We start from the raw sequence: 25,347 nt of genomic DNA, 5'->3' as shown, positions 1-25,347 counted from the left end.
GTGGAGAGGTTTGGGAGGAGCTCAAGATCATGGCAACTGAAGGCTCTGCCAATGACATATTATAGTAAGGATTCAACACCTGGTAAAAAGGGGAAGAATACTGGCAAAAAAAACTCAAGACATTACCTTTGCTAGAAAGACACCAGCATCCATAACCGCTTTAATGTGACGCAGCCACCCAGAATTTTCCAAGCCCGTGAGAAAGTCACTCATTGATGGGGCTTTCAGTTCACATACTAAAAAAAAAGAAACCTTAATTTTATTGTAATATTCTTTTTTCCCCTGCCCATGAAACAAACAGAGATTAAAAAGTACAGATTAAGTAAGTTGTTTGAGGTCCCCAAACTTAGATTTCTGTATTTGATTTAGGAACATGCGATTTTGGTTATTTTATAATATTTTCTGTAATTATAGCACTGTTTACCTTTCGGGCACAGAACACAATCCTTCACGGTTATCAGAGGATCCAAGAGCATGTCAATATTTGCAGAGAGTCTTCAAAGAAACATGTTGAGCTGATAAATTATGAAGAATTGATTTTCTCAGTAGTAAATGTACTACTGAGAAATTTGGGCAGGGGGGGGGGAAAATAAAATAAATCATCTGGGTTCCTTCTCCTGATCATAATCCAGCAATCCCAAATGGAATATATTAATGTGCGATTGTCAGGTGAAGGAAAACAGGATGAGTTTTGTCTGTGAGATTCTTCACAGTCGAATGGCCTGTCAGCACCAAGGTACACCCATGGAATAGCACTTCAGCACGAATCAACACCTTCAGGAAAGGAAGAAGTAAAAGGGGAAAAAAATATGAAAACCCCCAAAAAAGTACTGTTAATGTTTTGGAACAAACACAGTTGCATTGACATTATAGATCAAAGTGCATGTAATTTAGCAATGAAGAGGGATAACAAGGGGCAGAAAACACTGGTGGGAGTAGTATATAGGCCCCCTAACAGTAGCTATACCATTGGACAGAATATTAATCAAGAAATAGTAGGAGCTTTTAACAAAGGTAATGCAATAATCGGGAGGGACTTTAATCTTCACATCGACTGAACAAACCAATTTGCCAAAGGTAGTCTGGAGAACGAGTTTCCTAGAACAATACGTCATGGAACCAGTGAACGGGCTATCTTAGATCTTGTATTGTGCAATGAGACAGGGTTAATTAGCAATCTCATAGTAAAGGATCCTCTGGGGCAGAGTGATCATAATATGATAGAATTTCACATTACGTTTGAGAGTGACTTGCCCAAGTCCGAAATTAGAGTCTTAAACTTAAATAAAGCCAATTACATAGGTATGAAGGGCGAGTTGGCTAAGGTGGATTGGAAAAATAGATTTAAAGGTATGGCAGTGGCTAGCATCTAAAGAAATATTTCATAATTCTCAACAAAAATACATTCCACCGAGAAACAAAAACTACACAGGAAAAGTGATCCATCCTTGGCTAACTAAAGGATAGCATTAAATTGAAAGAAGCTTATAATGTTGCGAAGAATAGTAGTAAGCCTGAGGATTGGGAGAGTTTCAGAAACCGGCAAAGGATGACCAAAAAATTGATAAAAAGGGAAAAAATAGACGACGAGAGAAAACTAGCAAGAAATATAAAAACAGATTGTAAGAGCTTCTACAAGTATGTAAAAAGAGTAGCAGCAAAAGGAAACATTGGTCCCTTAGAGGCTGAGGCATGAGAAATTATTATGGGGAATAAACAAATAGCAGAAATGTAAAAACAAATATTTTGTATCGGTCTTTACAGTAGAAGATGCAAAAAGCATACCTAAAATGATGGGGAACCAAGAATCTAATGAGGGTAAGGAATTTAATGTAACTAATATAAGTAGAGAATAAGTACTAGAGAAACTAATGGGACTAAAAGCCAACAAATCCCTTGGACCTGATGGCCCATATCCAAGGTTCTAAAAGAGGTGGCTGCAGAGATAGTGGATGCATTGGTTTTGATCTTTCAAAATTCCCTAGATTCTAGATCGGTCCCAGTGGATTGGAAGGTAGCAAATGTAACACCGCTATTGAAGAAAGGAGGGAGAGAGAAAACAGGGAACTACAGACCAGTTAGCCTGACATCAGTATCCAGGAAAATGTTGGAATCCATTGTTAAGGAAGTGGTATCAGGGCACTTAGAAAATCATAATACATGATTAGGCAGAGTCAACATGGTTTTATGAAAGGAAAATCATGTTTGACAAATTTATTAGAGCTTTTTGACGATGTAACTAGCAGGGTAGATAAAGGGGAACCAATGGATATAGTATATTTGGATTTCCAAAAGGCATTCGATAAGGTGCCACGTAAAAGGTTATTATACAAGATAAGGGCAAATGGGATGGTAATATATTAGCATGGATAGAGGATTGGTTAACGGACAGAAAATAGTCGGGATAAACAGGTCTTTTTCAGGTTGGCAGGCTGTAACTAGTGGGGTGCCGCAAGCCCTCATCTATTTACAATCTATATTAAATGGCCTAGATGAAGGGATCGAGTGTAATGTATTCAAGTTTGCTGACGATACAAAGCTAGGTGGGACAATAAGCTACAAGGAGAACACAGTGTCTGCAAAGGGATATAAATAGACTAAGTGAGTGGGCAGTAAGGTGGCAGATAGAGTATAATGTGGGGAAATTAGAGTTTATTCACTTTGATAGGAAGAATAGAAAAACAGAATATTTCTTAAATGCTGAGAAACTTTTAAATGTTGGTGCTCAGAGATTTGGGTGCCCTTTTGCAAGAAACACAGAAAGCTAGCATGCAGGTACAGCAAGCAATAAGGAAGGCAAATGGCATGCTGTCCTTTATTGCAAGGGGGTTGGAGTACAAGTGTAAGGAAGTCTTGCTACAATTGTACAGGGCCTTAGTGAGACCACACCTGGAGTATTGTGCAGAGTTTTGGTCTCCTTATCTAAGGAAGGATATACTTCCCTTAGGCAGTGCAACGAAGGCGCACTGGATTGATTCCTGGGATATGAGAGCTGTCTTATGATGAGAGATCGTGTAGAATGGGTGTATACCCTCTGGAGTTTAGATGAATAAGAGGTGATCTTATTGAAACATAAGATTCTGAAGGGGATTGACAGGGTAGATGCTGAGAGGTTGCTTCCCCTTGCTGGAATGTCTAGGACTAGGGGGGCACAGTCTCAGGATAAGGGGTAGGCCATTTAAGACAGAGATGAGGAGGAATTTCTTCACTCAGGAGGGTTGTGAATCTTTGGAATGTTCTGCCCCAGAGGACTGTGAATGCTGAGTCTCTGAATGTATTCAAGGTAGAGATAGATATATTTTTGGAGTCTAGGGAGAATCAAGGGATATGGAGATCGGACAGGAAAGTGGAGTTGAGGTCGACGATCAGCCATGATCTTATTGAATGGCGGAGCAAGGTTGAGGGGCCGTATGACCTACTCCTGCTTCATGTTCCAAGAGGATAATAATGAGACATTTATAAACAATTTCAGCTATTTTCTAAAATTATAATTAATTTGCTGCTTAATTTTAATGAAAGTTGAGGTTTTAGGTGACTCAAGCAGATAGCCATTCAATGAGATTTTTTAAAGGGTAAAATCTCCACCTCCATTTTTTTTAAAGATTTTTTTCTGCTGATTATAGAATAAGAGTCATTCTTCTTTAATACTAAATACGGAGGTTATAATCCCCTCAATAAATTACTGTGGAAAAAACTATTCTGTACTTCAACGCACTATACAAACTGCAAAAACCATTGCCCCAAACCAATCAATTTTAGGTCACATATATTCGACTTTAACCAGCCATTCATCATGTGCTCTGATTGATAGACCTGGAACTGACAGTTTTAAAGTTCATTATATATGCAACATTAAAACCTTTTCAAATGAACAGGATGAAACTTGCAGCTGCCATGATGGCCTAGAGAGTAAAGCCAGCAGCCAGTATATTACAAAGCTATACAGATCAAAAGGTCCCAAGGTGTGTGTTGAGTTCACTGATCTTGGCCAGAACTTGGGAAGACCAAAGCCATTATCTTTGGCCCCTGCCACAAACTGCGTTCCCTAACCACTGACTCCATTCCTCTCACTACCATCAATCTGAGGGTGAACAAGACTGTTCCCAACCTAGGTGTCATAGTTGACCCTGAAATGAGTTTCAAGCCACATATCCGCGGCATAACTAAAACCGTCTTTTTCCACCTCCGCCCCTGCCTCAGCTCTTCTGCTGCTGAAACCCTCATTCATGCCTTTATTAACTCTAGACTTGACTACTCCAACTCATTCCTGGTTGGCCTCCCACATTCTACACTACGTAAACTTGAGGTCATCCAAAACTCTGCAGCCCATGTCCTAACTCGCACCAAGTGACGATCTCCTATCACTCCTGTGCTTTCTGACCTATACTGGCTCCCGGTTAAACAACACCGATTTCAAAATTCTCATCCTTGTTTACAAATCCCTCCATGGCCTTGCCCCTTCCCATCTCTAATCTTTTTCAGCCTTACAATCCCACAAGATGTCTACTCTCCTCAAATTCTGCCCTCTTGAACATCCCTCATTATAATTCCTCAACCAGCGGTAGCCATGCCTTCAGCTGTTTGGGCCCCAAGCTCTGGAACTCCCTCCCTAAATCTCTTCATCTCTCTACCTCTTTTTCCTCCTTTAAGACACTCCTTAAAAGCTACCTCTTTAACCAAGCTTTTGGTCATCTGCCTTAATTTCTTCTTTTGTGGCTCGGTGTCAAGCTTATCTGTTCTGTCTTGTAACACTACTGTGAAGCGCCTTGGGATGTTTTACTATGTTAAAGGCACTATATAAATAAAAGTTATTATTATTAGAACAGAAGCTGTACACACCATAGCTTTAGTCAAGGATACATCAGCAGTTAGGAGTACCAGTGTAACACTAAGCCCTACAAACCAGAATGACTTTTATTTTCTGTTTATTCAAAGGGCAATTTCTGTCTTAGGTGATTTTTGAACCAATTATTCAGAAAAGTTTATTTTTATAAACAATAGCTGGAGCAGAAACATTACCTTCCAAAAACTTTTGCAAGCTGTTTCTCATCACATGTATGTTCTCAATACCAACGAACTGGAACCTAATGTTGGAATAATTATCTTCATTTTCATATCCCTTCCCAGCAGCTCTGTTTGCCATGGCATTCAGCTATAAAAGACATCAATACTGTGAACACAGCCCCTGTAATTTGGTTATTTGTTTTCAGATGTGGATTTTTATTTTCTGCTGTCGGTGACGTATGTATTCAATAATCATCCTGTTTCAGTCATCAACTTATCTTGTTCGAGGTTAAAATAATTTTAAACCTGAATTCAAAATTTAGGAAACCATTCTTCTTCATTTTGTCCAATCTTTGCAAGTTATACCATACATCATTTTCAATCATCACTTAAAGGAGGTTTCTTGCTGATTTTCATTATTACAGCAGTTTAATGGCTAATATTGGGATCTGCAGATTTTAGCATCCGTAAGTAAAGCCCCTGTAGAATAAATCTGTATTCCACAGGCATATGGCATACACTTGTGACATCCTTAATTGACATGTTCCTTGACGATGGTAGGAATCACAGCCAAGTCACATCCTGTCCTCACCGGTCATCCGCACATGTACATTCTTCAGCTTGAATCACTGGAGAGCAATCAGGTAGGAACTGTAGCTGATTTTTTTGTCTCCCTAATTCAGAAACACTGAGGCAAATTGTAATGGGTTTTAACCCATTGACTTTTATAAGTTACGTCCATTGAACCATTTAGTGAATAAAAATACCTTTGGTCTCGTGTCTACCACATACATGAAAGAACTTCCTGGATTGGCCTTGCTAATGGCTTGTAGCATTTGTTCATCCTCCACACACCTGGCACTGAACCCTGACAGTGGCTGACTACACCTACAGATGGCAGCCTGTTGAAACAAACATTTAATTACATTAGGGATGGGGGTGGGAAATCATTTTATGCTGTGCTTCTTTCCCACATCGCTATTGGATCGAAATCAAATCTCTTGGGACCAACTTGCCTGTTTGGCTGAGCAAGATTCCATGCAGTGAAGTTGCCCATTAAGCCATCAGGATATTAAAAAAATATATATCTGGTATTTTTCCAAGAGTTAAACAATAAGAGCACTACTGGGTTATATCCTGAAGTACTACTTTAAGCTGAGTCATCTGAATAAACTACACTGAAACATAAAAAACAATCACTAATTAGTAAAAACACTTACGTTATTCTCCTTGAAGTAATATGAAAGAACAGGAAATCGCCCTCTACTTCTGAACTTTGAGCTGCCCACTATTGTTGGCTTGTTGGCTCCTTTTGGAACACACAGAATTGTTGAATAGGTATTGCAGGTCTAGAAGGAACCAAAACAAAATTCTACAATAGAATTTGACTAATACATATGGAGCTTTGCTCAATGATTTTTATAAAAATAACACTTCAGTGTAGAGACTTATTTTGCTGTCAAAGTACAAAGTTAAAGAAAATTTGAACGATACTTCATTTAAATTCAAATGGACAGACTATTATTTCAAACGGGTTTTAAATGTGGGAACAGTTTAAATTTCAAAATGCAGGAAGAAAAAAAATTTACTGAAGTATTCTTAGGGGAATGAGTCAAATGAAGATCAAAACTTTTGATAAACAGCTTCTGTAACATTTCATTAACATTTAAAATATATCAAACATCTGCAAAAATATTTAGCTAAAGTGTGAAGCCACAGAAAAGTAAATTTGTAACGCTGTTGCAAGGTTGCAATACTTGACAAAATTACTTTGGGCTAAAGCTGGTTTCTAAACAAAAACCGGAGATTGAAACGGCACTGTACAATATTAATAATGAATCCAATGTGCCAACTATTTTAACAAAATCATTGACCTGTTTATTTTAAAATAGCTTAAAGTCTTCAAAAATACTGTAAAGAGGATTTCCAGACAGACACACAGCATAAATCACGCTGGCATCTTAGCCTGAAATATTAATTCAGTTTTCAGTTAATGTTAAAGTTGCCTGGCACAGACTGAATTGGTGTAGAATTATAAGTACTTCACTATGCATTTTATATATTAAAAGCTATGATGGGGTGGGAAGTGGGAAGCTGCAGAATTCAATCTCAAAATGCAATAAAAACACCCATGTTGAGTTCTACGAAAAAAATCCATTAAATAGTGTCAACTTTTACCTGCAGTACTTTGTCACGCCTGCAGGTGGTACGGAGCCTGGCATTTATAATGTTGAATGACTAAAAAACATTAGCTCCAAACCTAGCATTGAAATTGTATCCTCCCCCTAAAGTCAGCATCTGTTTCAGGAAAAATGCTCTCCATTACACAGGTGGCCACACAGGAATATGTCTGCCCTAAACACAGACTCAAGATTAGAACATAAGAAATAGGCGCTGGAGTAGGCCATTTGACCCTTTAAGCCTGCTCTGCCATTCAACAAGATCATGGCTGATCTTCTACCTCAACTCCACATTCCCACATTATCCCCATATCCTTTAATTCCCCCAAAATTATCTGTCTTGAATATATTCAATGACTGAGCAGCCACAGCTCTCTGGGGTAGAGGATTCCAAAGATTTACAACCTCATCTCAGCCCTTATTCTGAGACTGTGACCCCATGTTCTAGATTCCCCAGTCAGTGGAAACATCCTCCCAGTGTTATGTGCGCTGTATTGATTCATTACAATAAGTAACAATGCTTTTATTAAAATTGTCTTTTTCATTGCAGCATAATTTTCTAGCCAACTTTAAATGTAGCCTAGTGAAATTTCCAAGCATCACAAGAGAGCTTGACCCCACCGCCCAACTGTGAACTCCTCAAGCTCCCACACTGGCCACTTAGAGTATCCTCTGCCCTGTCAATCTCTTTCTCCAGCCCCCCCGTCTCCCCCTGCCCAACCAATTTAGTTGTCACCCCACAGCGATGCATTATTTTGTGCCCAAACTCCTTTGAACTTAAAATGTACATTAGCCATTTACCTGCTATGAATGAATTTTGGTGTAGCATCTTGGTAGAGTTCAAAAAACCATCACTTTAATTGAATAAACTTTGTTCAGATGATTTCCTATATCCCAGTTTTGAACTTCATAGGGAACAATAGGCATCACTTAGGCTGGAGACTCAACACTGCTTCATGTTAAGTTATACTATTTACACTGGTCCAGGCTTAATATTATGGAGTTAGCAACATGGCATGTCTTTTGCTATTTTTGTACCCAAAGAAGTTAAAAGTTCTGTAATCGTTTCCATTAACTATCCATGACTGTCAACTTTTATCAAACCTGATTTGTAGACTGTAGCCCAAGTCACATGGTTTTTGAGCATTTATTCTTCTGATATCTAAAAATTAGGAGTGCACCAAGTAGACTCCTGTCAATTCAGTAAGCTAACTACAGTAACAAAGATTTCTGTTCAACCCCTGGACAGTACTATATTACAAAGATATTGTACATACAAGATCACACTCCTACTCAGAAGGAGTGAAGTCTCACTTAGGGAGTGATCTTTGGTGCTAAGCATGGAAGAAATGTATAGTGAAGCCCTAAAATGCAACAAGATAAGGTTTGAATTTTAGACATGTTGTTCTGGGGAAAACAATTCAATTGAAGCCCAGACTTCAGAGACAGACTGAAGTCTTGAACTAAAACTTAAAGGATGGCATTCAAAGTCACAAAAGACAACCAGTGAGTATATTTAAACATACTATTGTGAAATGTGAATTTTATTAAACTTACTTGGACATTAGACATTTCAATGACTGGAAAAAAAAAGATATTTTCCCCAAAAGCATTGAGTGGTTCGAATGGATTATCAACAAAATGTGACAGCAAAATGTTGATTATAAAATGTTGAAATAGGGTTTTTCCATTACAAATGATTACACAAGTGACTCAAAAAGCATAACACAGAAAGCACAAGACATACACAAAATTCTAAATAGATCCCCTTCACATGTAGCAAGATATGTGCAAACATGACCCAGCCATTAGAATCATAGAATGATACAGCACAAAGAGAGGCCATTCAGCTTCGTGTGCCTGTGCTGGTTCTTTGAAAGTCCCAACTCCCCTGCCCTTCTCCCCATAGCCCTGCAATTTTTTCCACTTCAAGTATTTGAAAGTTATTATTGAATCTGCTTCCACCACCCTATCAGGCAGTGCATTCCAAATTAAGTACTGTACTTTGAAAACTGCCTCAACTGCAGTACCAACAGGAATGAAATAGTAAGGAGAGTGTAAGGAAGGAAGTCAGACTCTCAGTGGAGGGTTTCTTAAAATTAACTTCCGTCAGTGCCAGCTTGTAGCAGGAGGAAAGTGAAATTCAAGCTGCAGATGTTTGAAAACTCACCAAAACAGGAACTAAATAGTATATTGATTCAGCTCCTGTAAACAAGGTACAAAGCTTCAAGTCAAGATGCCAGGAAATACAGAAACTTAGCAAAAACAAATTTTGCAACTTAAATTTCTTAAATAAAATATAAGTAATAGAGTTCAGGGGGAGTTAAAAACATCGTATCGATCAGATTTAGGTTCATCTTGTGTCTGGGCTGAAAATAATCGCATGATCAAGCAAGAGTCTGAATTGTTCCCCTCTCACCCTAGAGGTGCCGACTCTTGCTGCCTTATTGTTTTAGTCAGGCAGCCTTCTGGTACCATGAACAAAATGCAATTCTTCATGTACAAATCTAGACCCAGTGTGTTAGGAAACTATTGCAAATGAGCCCAATTTGGCTTTCATCTGGCATCCACTCATACACTTACTAGTATAAGTCAATAGATACAGCAAGTTATTATTTAAATGGAGAAAGATTGCAAAGTGCCGCAGTACAGCGGGACCTGGGGGTACTTGTGCATGAAACATAAAAGGATAATATGCAGGTACAAGTGATCAGGAAGGCCAATGGTATCTTGGCCTTTATTGCAAAGGGAATGGAGTATAAAAGCAGGGAAGTCTTGCTACAGCTATACAAGGTATTGGAGAGGTCACACCTGGAATACTGTGTGCAGTTTTGATTTCCATATTTACGAAAGGATATACTTGCTTTGGAGGCAGTTCAGAGAAGGCTCACTAGGTTGATTCCGGGGATGAGGGAGTTGATTTATGAGGAAAGGTTGAGTAGGTTGGGCCTTTACTCATTAGAATTCAGATGAGAGGTGATCTTATTGAAACATATAAGATTATGAGGGGGGTTGACAAGGTGTATGCAGAGAGGATATTCCCATTGATGGGGGAGACTAGAACTAGAGGGCATGATCTTAGAATAAGGGGCCGCCCATTTAAAACAGAGATGAGGAGAAATTTATTCGCTGAGGGTTGTAAATCTGTGGAATTTGCTGCCTCAGAGAGCTGTGGAAGCTGGGACGTTGAATAAATTTAAGACAGAAATAGACAGTTTCTTAAGGGGATAAGGGGTTATGGGGAGCGGATGGAGAAGTGGAGCTGAATCCATAATCAAATCAGCCATGATCTTATTGAATGGCGGAGCAGGCTCGAGAGGCTATATGGCTTATTCCTTCCTGTTCCTATTTCTTATGTAAATCAGGAGTGGGAACTGTAACTGATCTTTTTTCTTCCTCTACCTAGACTGTTGTTCTGGCCGAGATCAACTAAATTATCACAGTCCAGGACCCAAGCACAGATTCTAGGACCTTCTGGTGTGTAGCTCCAGACAATACTGGGCAGGCAGTGCCTTGGCCAAGCTGGATGTTGAGATGCTCTTAGTTATCAAATCGTGATCTATGATCTCACTGAAGTGTGGGCACACATGGGTAATAAAAGTCATAAAAGCAGGGAATCGTTATTACTCACCTCATAACCTTCATTTACATCAGTCTGCGCCCAGTATTCATTAGGTACTCCCATACGCTGAAATTCTTCTCTTAAATCTATTGTTTTCCAACCTATTCCTCTGTCCGTTTCATTCTGCTTAGGGTTGTATGAGAAAGCATAAAGTTCCTCACACTCCACTGAAATACAATCAATTTTTGGAACTTTAAAGTTAACTGCTGCTGTATAAAAACGAATGTTCTCAACAATCAGCAATAAAAAGTCCCTGTGTACATCATAATTAAAAAATGCTGAGTATCATTCTATACCTGCCATATTTTTTCAGTCTGCCAGGCCTCCTACTTGTGAGGAAACCCATCACCATGTTGAGAGTCTCCAATTCAAGCTACTGAGAAATCTACAGCCACCTGTAGGGTTTCTATCTCTGAAATATGAAATCCATACTCTCTCCTTGTGGGAACATATCCCACTTACCCTTATCCAGGGAGCTTTGCTGCAGGTTGGCAGATTAAGTCTTGGGGATCCACAAGTGTGCACAGTGACACTGCTGAAGTTTAACCAGTTAAAATTAGGCAGCTTACCAGAGACAATCACTGGTTAACATCCCCCTGCTTGTCACACTAGAACCAGACACCCATTTGGGCTTTAACCTGATTACCGAGTGGAGGATCCCAGCCCCCAGTGACTGGTCTAGCCCTCTAGTTGTGCATGCAAGGTGTTTTAACAAAGAGGTCTGCTTCCTATCCTATGTAGCTTCTACCCCTTCTGGGAATTTAGTAACAGGTCAACATGTCTGCAAACAGTTCTCTTTTTTGCCACAAATCTATCAGTTTGATCTTAGACCTTCTCAATTATTTGGATATATATCTTGTATACCACAAGTTTAACATGCATTGAGATTTACTACTATAGAAAAAAAGACCAAAGTGCACTTCTCAATGCCGTCCTGAAGGATTGCATCCAAGATGAAGTTGCCATCTACCAGGACCCCAGGCATTGATATTGTTCACAACTAGGGCAGACAGCCTTTGAATCTTCCAATCAAGACCTTAGATTCCATCTTTGAGGTGTACAAGGCCATAATACCACATTTGAAGCATCCACCATCACATCCCACTGATTAACCAATTGTTCAAGATGGTGAGCAGAGTACTAGATCACCAGATCAGTCTGCCAATATACATCATTCTAAAATAGAATGTCCAAAGATTGTTACTTCACGGAGATGGTACTGTGCCTAATTAAAGTACCCCAATTGCTGCCTTCACCAAGATCAACTAACTCAGCACACAGTGGGGATTGAATCTATGACCTTCACGACCTGTATGACTCAATTACATCCTGTTTTTAACCAAATGTTTATTCTAGAGAGCCGATCTCACTGCTACAGTATAACATATACTTGTACTTCAGAATAATCGTACCCTCTAGGCCAAACATCTTTCAGAAATTTCTACGGTCTCAAAATAATAGTGTGAATTATAACATTAGAAAAGTAACTAGACACTGACAAAAGTTGCCCATGGTGAAGTGCAATGATAAAAATAGCTTTATGCGAAGGCATTTCAAATGGGAGATTAGGAGAGACACCAAGAAAGATCAATGTTCAGAGAACAGATCTAATTTTTATTACACGATATATGATTTCAAAATAGAATTATAGCAATATTAAAGCACAAAAACATTGCTTCAACTATCAATACAAATACACTAATAATTACGAACGGACTTTTATTTAACTGTACTTTTGTAATCATAGCAGACTTAAAATCAATACTATGGATGAGTATGTGGTCTGGCCTACAGTAAAGCACAAAACCGTTACAACATACATCTCTAAACATAAAGGAAAGTAATTTTTATATCCCTCCATTTTATAGTAAACATTTTTTTTTAAATGAGCAAGATTTTTGTGTATATACATCAATGTTCTTACCTGCACCAAGATCCACCAGTTACCTGAGCTTCTCGGCACATATCCTCTCCAACACAAAGACTGCCCTACCTTTGTAACCTTGCCCATTTCCATTCCTGCCGTAGCCAACCTGCTGTTGAAACCCTCATCCAGGCCTTTGTCACCTCCAGACTCGACTATTTCAATGCTCTCCTGGCCGGTCTCCCATCCACCATAAATTTCAGCACATTCAAAACTTTGCTATCCATGTCCTATTCCTCACCACTATGCTCACTGACCTACATTTTAGACCCCCAATGCCTCAAATTTCAAATTCTCATTCTAATGTTTAAATCCCTTCAAGGCCTCGCCCCCCTCCCCATCTCTGTAACTTGCTCCAGGCCCTACAATTCTGCATTCCTCCAACTCTGGCCTCTTATGCATCCCCCACTCACTAGGTGCCTGCAGCCACCTGGGCTGTAAGCTCTGGAATTCCCTCTGCCTCTCCACCTCTTTGACCGAGCTTTTAGTCACCCCTCTTAATATCTTGTTCTTTGGCTCGGCATCAATTTTTGCCTGATTAGGTTTCTGTGAAGCTCCCTGGAACATTTTTCTATGTTAAAGGTGCAATATAAATGCAAATTTTTTTTGTTGTTGTTGTGGTAGTCTCTTACTTCTGCTGTTTACCACCCAATGCTGGCACAGATCGGGGCCCCAACAATGCTAGTCAGCCTCAAAAGCACCAGTGTGGTATTTTTCTATTTTCCTTCTGTGTGCCATCTCTGGGTAAATTTGTCAATTTAGTGTTGAATTATAGGCAACATAAACTGTGGAGCCAATCAATTAGGAATTGGATTGAGGCTAGGCCAAGCTTATTTGACATTGGATCATTACAGCCAGCACAGAAGACACTTTCATTCCATTTGTCCGAGCTGGATTTAAATTTAGATGCCGGAGGGAAAGCCCAATGTCTTCTAGCCCATCAACAGCAAATTATCTTGTCATCATTGCTTTGCTGCTTGTGGATATTGCTGTACAGAAAATGGCTGCCATGCTTGCCTACATAACAGTCACTTCAAAGTAATTAATTGTATGCACACTTTGAGACATTTCTGAAATGTGACAAGATACTATATAAATGCATGTATTTTTGCAGAACATATCGATTACACCAATAGCACCATCATCAAAACCTTACATCAATGAAAGAGATGTCATAACAGTTGTTAAAGCTTACACTCAGTAATTTACACAGAGGTATTGTACCTGGCTGTGACAGTCTGAGAAGTGAACTGTAAACATCATGACAATCACGTTCTCGACAAATAACGAAGTGAGCAACTCTGAAGTTCTTGCAATGAATCAGCAACGGACATCCTGCAGAAGTAAGGGGCAGCTTCTCTATTGTTGAAATATGATGGTGCAAAATCTGTGAAGTATTATTTTCAAAATTATAAATTAGTTTCATTGTCAGCCTGTGAAGCCTATATTTTCCTATACTATTTCTTCCATTTGAGAACAGCCGTTTCAACTGCAGCCCTTGGCTTGGAGTATTCCCAATTCTCTTTGGTTAAAGTTATCAAATAAAAATTAAAAACTGATACCACTGCTGCCTAGTAGGCAAACACACTAACATGAAGCCAAACAGACTCCTAGAAGAGGGAGAAAATGAAAAACCACCAGGACTCCTATTCCCAATTGCTATTAGTGACTCCTGTTTTAAATTACACATTTCAAATATTGAGCGAGTACAGGATCAGGTGAAGCTGTGATGCCCTCCATGCTTGAATAGCCTGAGAACACAGATAGAGAGAGGGAAAATCGTGGAGCTATTTGAAGGCAATGATTCGACATTTAGGATGTTGGGAAACGAGGAGCCAATGTAGATCAGCAAAGATGAGGTGTGATGAGTGAGTGCACTTAAGGCGAGACCATATATGGGCAGCTGAACAAGCTTCAGTTTATGGAGCAAATAAGACATTGGAAAATTCAAATCTAGTGGCAACAAAAGCAGGTACAAGAATTTCAATGGCAGTAGGGGTGGAAGCGAGTGTCGCTGTGGAGGTGGAAGAAAAAGTTATTAGATATGAGGTATGAGGCTGAACACTAGGTCAAAAAGGGTGTCATGACTTTGCAGAAACTGGTTCATCCTGAGAAAATTTCAAATGTTCCTTTCTTGTTCCTCCTAAGCTACAAATACATTGTTCTGCACACTTTTACCTCGCTACATCTTCACTCATGAAATCAAGATTCATCAGTTTACTACTCAAACTCATTCTTTCCCAGGATTTCGAAACTGTTAAACATCTCATCTGCCTTGATCTTTCCGTCCTCATCCAATCTTCAGGCATTTAATAATCAAGTTTTGCATCACTTAAGCAACATCTTATTTTCCACCTTCTCTTAAACTTTGATGTCTTGTAATATTAAGTTTAGCCATTCACCTTGCTTTCACAAAACATTTTAAAATTAAAATGATTACCTAATGGTATAAAAACTTTCCTTAATTTTATGTAAACTGAATTTAAAATAACCCACCCGACAGGTTTGGGTCAGAGGCCCATTTTACACCTTGCTAGATTTTACACTTCAATGAAGTCAACGGAGGAGCATAAAGTCAGATGGGATGTAAGACGGGCATCAGGCCTGAATCTGCCCCGTTCCCGCAGAGCGGGTTAAGTTAAAAGGAGGGCGCTTGCTTTCAGATTGAGAAGTCAGCACAAAAGTAGTGAACAACAAACATGTAACTACATACCCATGTCTCTCTGCGAATCTCTGGCGAAGATTCTACAAAAATCAGATGGGTTGCAGTCAAGTAAAGCGTTCCCAGTGCTGGTTTCTTAGAAGTAAACCGGTCTAGCAACTTCACTTGTTCTACCTGCAAGAAATAAAAAGCAAAAATTAGGAAGTAGGATTGCAGTACCCTGGATGGTCTAGTAGTTAACTTCACACTAAAAATTACCCGTCACTAGACAACAGCCATTGCACACAGTGAGATGACTGACCAAATACGAGTGGTGCTTGCTGGTTGAGAGGTAAATGTTTGCCACAAGGAGAATTCCGTCTCTTCAACAAAAAAAGTGCCACGGGATCATTTGCGTCAACCTAAACAGGGCCTTTAGTTTAATGTCTCATCTAAAGGATGGCCCTTCCAACACTGGAGCACTTGTGTCAATCTGGATTATGTGCTCCAGTGGGGCTCGAACATACAAGTACTACATACTATGATTTATCTGTACCTGATGCCTGTCTTACACCCCATCTGACTTTATGCTCCTCCGTTGACTTCATTGAAGTGTAAAATGGGCCTCTGACCCAAACCTGTTGGGTGGGTTATGTTAACTGTGTAGCCCTGAATTTTTCATAAAATTAAGGAAAGTTTTTATACATCTATAATATATTAAAAATCTTACACTGCAGAGTCAACTTTTTCCATTATAAATTCTATTGTGCACATTTATAATGGAAACTACCCATGTAAATGTGTCATGCAGTAATTACACTGACCTGCCAGTGGAGGCACTACAGCACCATCACTGGCAGGTGGGTGCAATTAAAGTCTGCAGCATTACAAACGTGGCCATAGGAATTCATAATGGTAAGTTGGCAGCAAGTGCAAGATTTTTAACATATTGTAAATAATGACTTTCAAATAGGGACTGAGTTACATCGGTGTGATATGGACCTTCTAATCGCACGTCACCTGATGGCTACACCTGGTCTTGACTCCCCATGAGCCATGGAAGATCAACTATAAAAATGATGTTACTCTTTAGTATATCAACAATGAAAAAGCAGAAGAGGGCTCCCAGCTCACCAATACTAAAAGTATCACCATCTGTGTGGGAGCTTCATAGTACGTTTACTTCCTCCATTGGTCTGCCTTGTAAAGTCATCATCTGGTCTGGGGAGCAGCTCAAGCTGCAGCAAAAGCTTTGTCTACAACAGTGCTGACATTTACTGAGCCATTTTACATTTTCAATAAAGGGGAATACGGGATTGCTTTTGGTCAAAATATTTTGCCCATGTTATCTGCAAAGCAGTCAGTGCACTTAATTTACTTTGTGAAGCATGGAGTTATTTTAATGACACTATAAAAGTTGACGTACAATTTTTGAAAAAAAACGTAGTTTTCTGGGGTTAAATGGCTTTGGATAGGCTTTCAATTAAAGCAGCAACCTCATTGTTTCAACAGACTGCTCCTAGTCACTAGTGACTGAACAATGAGGAAACCTGATTTGGCAAGCCTGAGTGGGGTTGGAAAATTGAAGTTTTTAAACAAGTCTTTTGTAAATATATATTGTTCAACATGAAATGAAAGTGTATGTCAATCAATGCAAGATGCTCCCAGTTATGCCCACAGGGAAATACAATAGGTTCTAAAACTAAAGTATGGAAGTAGAAAAGGGACTGATCAGAACTACGTACAACAATTAATCATCATCATAGGCGGTCCCTCGAACGAGGATGACTTGCTTCCACGAGTTCACAGATGTTTCAATGAAGGACCCGATGTTCCAGTCCTGAATTCCAATTGAAGGGGTGGAAGATGCCTGTGCGTGGATTTTTTTTAACGTGTGGTGACCGTTGCACATCAGCCACCACACGGGCTCGACAGAGCTAAGCCTTTATCCAGTGGCAAGGATTAACCAGGACAACTGGAGACCTGCTCTGCCCACCTCATTATAGATGGGATAAATAAGCAATTTTTTTTTTTTTATAAAGTGCACAATAGATTAATTTGGATGTTACCAGCAATAAGAGGCAACAATTTAGGAGAGATTTTAGGGCTTTTTCACAAGACGGAGGTGGTGAAGGTGTAAACTAAAATAAATTCAAGATTATAAAAGCGTCATGATTTTGTTTTACAATATCGTTGGCCAGTGAAACAAAGAACACAAATTTATGATTGCAAAAAGAATTGAATGGAGGTCAGGAAAAAATATTTTACAGAGGGAGGTTAGAATGCAGAAGTCTGCTACAAATTATTAATGTTCATAAATTCTTGTGAGAGAGAAATATTACAAGGGTATATATGGGGAGCGAGGAGAGTGGAATTAAACTAGATGGCTAACATGAAAAACACTAACACATAATTAATGTGCCTAATCACCCTTTTCTATACAGTATCATATGCTCCTGGCATGCAAAGCTTTGAATGGCTAATCTAGTATAATATTTTCAACAATGAAATTACATGGAATGTAAAGAACATAAGAATTAGGAACAGGAGTAGGCCACCTAGCCCCACGAGCCTGATCCGCCATTCAACAAGATCATGGCTGATCTGGCCGTGGACTCAGCTCCACTTACCCGCCCGCTCCCCGTAACCCTTAATTCCCTTATTGGTTAAAAATCTACCTATGTGATTTGAATACATTCAATGAGCTAGCCTCAACTGCTTCCTTGGGCAGAGAATTCCACAGATTCACAACCCTCTGGGAGAAGAAATTCCTTCTCAACTCGGTTTTAAATTGGCTCCCCCATATTTTGAGGCTGTACCCCCTACTTCTAGTCTCCCCGACCAGTGGAAACAACCTCTCTGCCTCGATCTTGTCTATCTCTTTCATTATTTTAAATGTTTCTATAAGATCACCCCTCATCCTTATGTAAGGGGTGGTTTGCGGGGGGTCAGCTTTCCCTTCTGACCTTATATGAGCGGTTCCGAATCGCTCCCACACCCTTGGTTCTAGACACTGGAATTATGAAGGGACTGTGTCAGACTTGGACAGACAATCGGTTTCAAGGTAGGAAGCAGGTATGGCTGTGTGTTTAAAAGAAGTGAAAGGCACACCTTTAATAACACACAGACCAATACACACTGAGGGGTACAACACATTGAATAACATGTCAAATTACAGCCTATGGGGAAAAGAATATGGCTTAAACTCTAAAAGGGGTAAAGAGGAGAATGCAGATACATTTACACAAGTTATCCCAGCCTCCCCCCTCCCAATTCCCCTAACTAACTAAGTTCTAGCTCTGAGGGTTCAAGGGCTATGCTCACCAACCCCTTTAGACAGTTGTCGGTGAATCGCGGTTTCAGGGTTCACTGCACATGGCCTTCTAGGCGAGCCGCACCCCGGATGGAGGAGAGGACTACGGACTGCGTAGTCTTCGGTTGGGGTGCGTCCGTTGATGCGATAAGTTGCGTTTCGGATGTATGGGATAAGTACCCACTTTCTTTGGTTAGGAATAGTTTTAGCTAGTCCCTTTTGGTAATTTCTCACCCGTTGGGTCATTCAGAAGTAGATTGTAGAGTGGAAATAAAGGTCGATTCTTTGGTTTTTGCTGAGTTGGTTTTGGTTGGTCGTTTCGCTGGTTGTGATAGCCCGGGTTTGCCAATTTGGTTGCTGACAACCTTCCGTTTCGTGGGCCTCGTGCTCGGTCAGTCCTTGACGATTTCTTGTAGTTTCCTTCACTACTACCCATTTCTTCACTCCCCAGCTCCAGCTGCTTGTTTCTGTCTGTGTTCAAGTCTGTGCGAGTTCCAGTCTGTGTTCTGCTTCGTTCTGTGTTCTGCTAGTCCTTGTAAAACTGGGGGATAGATATATCCCAAAAAAAGGCTCCGTTATCTCCCATCAAATCTCTTGGGCTCTGTTTAAACTGTACTGTCCATTGATTTTCAAATGTCTCCTTTGTCAGCAGTAACTCGATTAGGGTGTGAGAATGTGCTATCACTGGTTTTGCATTGTTTTAGGATTGTCCAGTTTCTTGACCATGATTTCCATTGTGCTTGATTGGGTAATTCGATTATCTCTTAGAGGGTGAATAGTTCCCCAGACAGTCTGGGGTCTTTAATACATGAATTTGCTTCAGACGTTGGCTCCACCTCCTGTATTTGGTAACACTTTTTCGCAGCCAAAATGTTGTAGAATCTTAAAATTGATATGCTCCTTCCCATAGATGTTTAGGGGATCTCAAGCTTCTGTAATTTAGGTCCATTTTGAATTACCTTTCCTATGATTCCAAACACTGGGGGGGGGGGGGGGTCTCCATGAATGCATCCCCATTTATCCCCCGCAGGCTTCGTCTGCCCCTTTAAACTGATTTTAAAAGCCCAGAAAGGGATTTTTCTCCTCTGTAGGGGAAAGGTACCTGGAATCTTTGCGAGATATTGGTAAATTCTACACTTCTGAACTCCGAGTAAAGACTCAGTCTGCTCAATCTATCATCATAAGGTAACCCTCTCATCTCCGGAATCAGCCTAGTGAATCGTCTCTGTAACCTCTCCAAAGCTAGTATATCCTTCCTTAAGTAAGATGACCAAAACTGCACGCAGTACTCCAGGTGCGGCCTCACTAATACCCTATACAGTTGCAGCAGGACCTCCCTGCTTTTGTACTCCATCCCTCTCGCAATGAAAGCCAACATTCCATTCACCTTCCTGATTACCTGCGGCACCTGCAAACTAACTTTTTGGGATTTATGCACAAGGACCCCCAGGTCCCTCTGCATGCAGCATGTTGTAATTTCTCCTCATTCAAATAATATTCCCTTTTACTGTTTTTTTCCCCCCAAAGGTGGATGACCTCACATTTTCCGACATTGTATTCCATCTGCCAAACCTTAGCCCATTCGCTTAACCTATCTAAATCTCTTTGCAGCCTCTGTGTCCTCTACACAACCCGCTTTCCCACTAATCTTTGTGTCATCTGCAAATTTTGTTACACTACACGCTGTCCCCTCTTCCAGGTCATCTATGTATATTGTAAACAGTTGTGGTCCCAGTACCGATCCCTGTGGCACACCACTAACCACCGATTTCCAACCCGAAAAGGACCAATTTATCCCGACTCTCTGCTTTCTGTTAGCCAGCCAATTCTCGATCCATACATTTCCTCTGACTTTGCGTACCTTTATCTTCTGCAGTAACCTTTTGTGTGGCACCTTATCGAATGCCTTTTGGAAATCTAAATACACCACATCCATCGGTACACCTCTATCCACCATGCTCGTTATATCCTCAAAGAATTCCAGTAAATTAAACATGATTTCCCCTTCATGAATCCATGTTGCGTCTGCTTGATTGCACTATTCCTATTTAGATGTCCCGCTATTTCTTCCTTAATGATAGCTTCAAGCATTTTCCCCACTACAGATGTTAAACTAACCGGTCTATAGTTACCTGCCTTTTGTCTGCCCCCTTTTTTTTAAAAAACAGAGGCGTTACATTAGCTGCTTTCCAATCCGCTGGTACCTCCCCAGAGTCCAGAGAATTTTGGTAGATTATAATGAATGCATCTGCTATAACTTCCGCCATCTCTTTTAATACCCTGGGATGCATTTCATCCGGACCAGAGGACTTGTCTACCTTGCGTCCCATTAGCCTATCCAGCACTACCCCCCCTAGTGATAACCTCAAGATCCTCCCTTCCCACATTCCCATGACCAGCAATTTTTGGCCTGGTTTTTGTGTCTTCCACTGTGAAGACCGAAGCAAAATAATTGTTTAAGGTCTCAGCCATTTCCACATTTCCCATTATTAAATCCCCCTTATCTTCTAAGGGACCAACATTTACTTTAGTCAATCTTTTCCATTTTATATAATCGGTAAAAGCTTTTACTATCTGTTTTTATGTTTTGTGCAAGTTTACTTTCGGAATCTATCTTTCCTTTCTTTATTGCTTTAAAGGACACCAGGAATTATTACAAGGCAGTAAATGAAACACAGGAAGTACAGTTAGCTCAACTTGCAAAAGTGAACCACAATTGATAGTGTAACATTAATACACCACCCTGCAACCTTCAGTGTAATAAAATGTTACTATTGCAGTACAAGTTATGGAATCTCATGGCAGTCATGACAGCCTTCAGTTTGTTTCAAGAGCTACTTTCAAAGAGTGTTAACATTCCCTACAGCTTGTTAAAAGCAGGAAAATGCTCTCTCACATGCAAGTGTTTTTCAACAAAATGACATGAGTTTTTTTTTTAAATTAAGTTTTCTGTTTAAGGGAGCCCTGCAAATATTAATTCACTCCTGTTCTAATTTTCAAGATTGTCAGCTACCCAAAGAAAAACTGAGAGATCATTGCATGTTTTTCTTTATCATACAACAAGGGTGTTCAAGCTTTTTTGCCCTTGATTGCTACACAACTTGCCTTTATATAGCATCTCTAACATAGTCAAACATCCCAAGGAGCTTCACAGGAGCAAACAAAATTTGACACTGCCACACAAGGAGATATTAGGACAAGTGACCAAAAGTTTGATCAAACAGTTTGGTTTTAAAGAGTGTCTTAAAAGGAGGAGAGGGGGGTAGGGCAGTTTAGGAGGGGAATTTCAGAGCTTGGGGCCTAGGCAGTTGAAGGTACAGCCATTAATGGTGGAGTGATGAAAATTGTGAATGCACAAGAGGCTAGGTTTACATAGAATATACAGCACAGAAACAGGCCATTCGGCCCAACAACTCAGCTAGTGTTTATACACCACAAGTCTCCTCCCATTCCATCTGCCTCATCTCAGCCTTTCAGTATATTCTTCTACTCTCCTCTCATTTACTCGGCTAGTTTCCTTTTGAAAACATCAAAGCTATTTGCCTCAAACACTTCCTGTCCAACCACTCTCAGTAAAGAAATTTCTCTTTACTTCCTTACTGAATTTATTAATAGCCATCTTGTATTTATGGTCCCTAATTTTGAATTCTCCCACAAGTGGAAACGTTCTCTCCACATCTACCCTGTCCAACTAATTCAGGTCACCTCCAAGTCTTCACATTACTAAAGAAAAAAGCCCCAACTTGTTCAATCGTTCCCAATAACTATAATCTCTCAGTTCTGGTACCACCTTTGTAAATTTTTTTTGCACTGTTTCAAGTGCATCCATGTACTTTTTATAGTATGGAGACTAGAACTGTGCACAATACTCGACGTGCATCCTATACAAATTGAAGGAGCACAGAGGATCTCCGGGGGGGGGGGGGGGGGGGGGTTGTATAGTTGGAGGAGGTTATAGAGATAGGGAGAGCCGAAGTCAGATAGAGATTTGGAAACCAGGATGAGAATTTTTTTTAAATAAAAATCGAGGTGTGTTGACAGGCCGGGAGCCAATGTAGGCCAGTGAGCACAGAGCTGATGGGTGAACAGGACTTGGTGCAGGCAGCAGAGTTGTTGGATGAGCTCACGTTTACAGAGGGTGCAAAGTGGAAGGCTTGCCTGGAGAGCATTGGAAGTGTCACATTTAGAGATAATAAAAGGCATGGATGAGAGTTTCAGTAGCTGAATTGAGGCAGGGATGGAGACGGGTGATGTTACAGGGTGGAAGTTGGTGGTCTTGGTGATGGAGAGGATAAGAGTCGGAAGCTCAGATCAGGGTTAAATGCACAAGTATATACCAATTGAGCCCCAGGGTCTAGTTCTAAAGTTAATATCAGTCAGTAGCAGGTCTTGGTTGCTGAAATTTAGGATTTATAAACTAATGAAGCAACAGCACTAAAATCATCATTTTTCAGATTCACAAAATTCACACAACACAAGCCAATAAATAACAAATATAAGCACAAATAGGGTTGAGTTGCCTGGGCTTTGAAGGGTGAATTGCCAGGGCTCAGGGGCCACAGTTCTGACGCCAAACAGAACATTCTAGTAAGTCAACACACGGAAAAATATAGAAATCTGATAACCTCATGGAAACCAGTTTGAAAACCTATTGATTAAACCAAGAAAGTAAATTAATATCTGAACTCTTGTGCATTCTACAAAACATTCTGTACATCATCATCATCATAGGTGGTCCCTCGAGTGAGGATGACTTGCTTCCACATGAGTTCACAAATGTTTCAATGAAGGACCTAATATTGCAGTCCTCAACTCCAATTGAGAGGGGTAGAAGATGCCTGTGGGTGGATTTTTAAAAAAATATGTGGTAAAATGTTGCACATCAGCCAGCACACGGGCTTGAGAGAGCTAGACCTTTATCCAGTGGTAAGGGTCAACCCGGATGACTGGAGACCTGCTCTGCTGCATGGACCTAGTGCGCACACATATCGTAGTGTGGGCTGGCCCGTACTGCCCCTAGGCCCTCGGTTCTTCTGGGCCGTGTAGCCTCATTTGCCGCACCTTCGCCACGGGCTCGCGCCGCTGCTCCACCACAAACATTCACCGCACCTCCGCCACATTAGCTGTATTAAATACATGTTCACTAACATGATGCCATATGATTAACGGTTGTAAGCTTATTCAGCTTCACTTTGTTTGATTAAGGGTGTGACTTCTCCCATCCCAATGCCAGCTTGCACCTTTCACCATCACATTAAAAAGTGGAAGGAAATGAGTTTTCAACTGGGATGGATGAAGGCCCTAACATTCACTCCCCAAAACCGGAGATTAGGATGCAAGCAAACATTCATGGAAATGTATTGTGCTTCAAAGCAGTGCCCACTCGGCACAATCAGATTAATCTGCATTACTGGCAACCATTGCAACTTTCCGGACGCTCAAATCTGAGCTCCGCAATCCGATACTATATGCCAACAGCGCTGGCAAGATTTCGGGTTTTAACAGGTGTGTGATATTCTACTCTTCTGTTACAGAAAAAAAAAGTTACTTCCACGAATTAACCTTAAAATAACAAAACACATAAGGCATGTCAAAAAAAAACCGAGAATGAAACGCAGACGGCAGTTAATAATGAGGGAATACCGAGATAAAGGCACGGAACTTGATGCAGCTTTGCTGAATGCAAGATGTTGGAGTGACGGTGAGGTGAGGGGGAGGGGGTGAAGGGAGGAGAAGGGGGGGTGGAAGGGGAGGGGGGTGAGGAGGGGAGGGGGAGGGGGTGAGGAGGGGAGGGGAGGGGGTGAGGAGGGGAGGGAGGGGGAGGGGTGAGGAGGGGAGGGGAGGGGTGAGGAGGGGAGGGGAGGGGGTGAGGAGGGGAGGGGGAGGGGAGGGAGGGGAGGGAGGAAGGAGGAGGGGGTGAAGGGAGGAGAAGGGGGGGGTGAAGGGAGGAGAAGGGGGGGGGGTGAAGGGAGGAGAAGGGGGGGGGTGAAGGGAGGAGAAGGGGGGGGGGTGAAGGGAGGAGAAGGGGGGGGGTGAAGGGAGGAGAAGGGGGGGGGGTGAAGGGAGGAGAAGGGGGGGGGGGTGAAGGGAGGAGAAGGGGGGGGGGTGAAGGGAGGAGAAGGGGGGGGGGTGAAGGGAGGAGAAGGGGGGGGGTGAAGGGAGGAGAAGGGGGGGGGGTGAAGGGGGAGGAGAAGGGGGGGGGGGTGAAGGGAGGAGAAGGGGGGGGGGTGAAGGGAGGAGAAGGGGGGGGGGGGGGGGAAGGGAGGAGAAGGGGGGGGGTGAAGGGAGGAGAAGGGGGGGGGGTGAAGGGAGGAGAAGGGGGGGGGGTGAAGGGAGGAGAAGGGGGGGGTGAAGGGAGGAGAAGGGGGGGGGGGGTGAAGGGAGGAGAAGGGGGGGGTGAAGGGAGGAGAAGGGGGGGGGGGTGAAGGGAGGAGAAGGGGGGGGGAGGAAGGGAGGAAGGAGAAGGGGGTGAGGTGAGGTGGGGTGAGGTGGAGGGGGAGAGAGGGGGAGAGGGGAGGAGGGGAGAGGGGGAGAGGGGAGGGGGAGGTGAGGAACGCAGCCCCTGCTCTCCCGGCACCGACTGACCACCCTCCCCTCCCGCCGACAACGCTCCGTACCTTGGGTGTTATAATGTGCTCCATTCTGAGTCTTGGTGTTCCTGTC

At 41.4% G+C, this 25,347-nt stretch overlaps 1 protein-coding gene across 3 annotated transcripts in view; it reads right to left on the bottom strand.

The window, feature by feature from the left end:
- mtmr8 (myotubularin related protein 8) overlaps positions 1-25,347 on the bottom strand; it is a 55,472-nt gene that overhangs the window by 29,165 nt on the left and 960 nt on the right. For 2 of the 3 annotated variants that reach the window (XM_070882691.1, XM_070882693.1), the window contains exons 1-8: positions 25,302-25,341; positions 15,444-15,566; positions 13,955-14,117; positions 10,816-10,973; positions 6,225-6,353; positions 5,772-5,906; positions 5,020-5,152; positions 127-236 (exon numbers count right to left, since the gene is read on the bottom strand). In XM_070882691.1, the coding sequence (XP_070738792.1) occupies positions 127-236; positions 5,020-5,152; positions 5,772-5,906; positions 6,225-6,353; positions 10,816-10,973; positions 13,955-14,117; positions 15,444-15,566; positions 25,302-25,325 (975 nt within the window). In that variant the 5' untranslated portion in view covers positions 25,326-25,341. Of the gene's footprint in view, positions 1-126; positions 237-5,019; positions 5,153-5,771; positions 5,907-6,224; positions 6,354-10,815; positions 10,974-13,954; positions 14,118-15,443; positions 15,567-25,301; positions 25,342-25,347 lie in introns of those variants that run through there. The other variant, XM_070882692.1, reaches the window with a different exon arrangement.

The sequence above is a fragment of the Pristiophorus japonicus genome, chromosome 6, assembly GCF_044704955.1.
Source record: "Pristiophorus japonicus isolate sPriJap1 chromosome 6, sPriJap1.hap1, whole genome shotgun sequence".
In the NCBI taxonomy this organism is placed as follows: Eukaryota; Metazoa; Chordata; class Chondrichthyes; family Pristiophoridae; genus Pristiophorus; species Pristiophorus japonicus.
The sequence above is the reverse complement of the archived record's forward strand: the minus strand, read 5'-3'. Positions and strand labels throughout refer to the sequence as shown.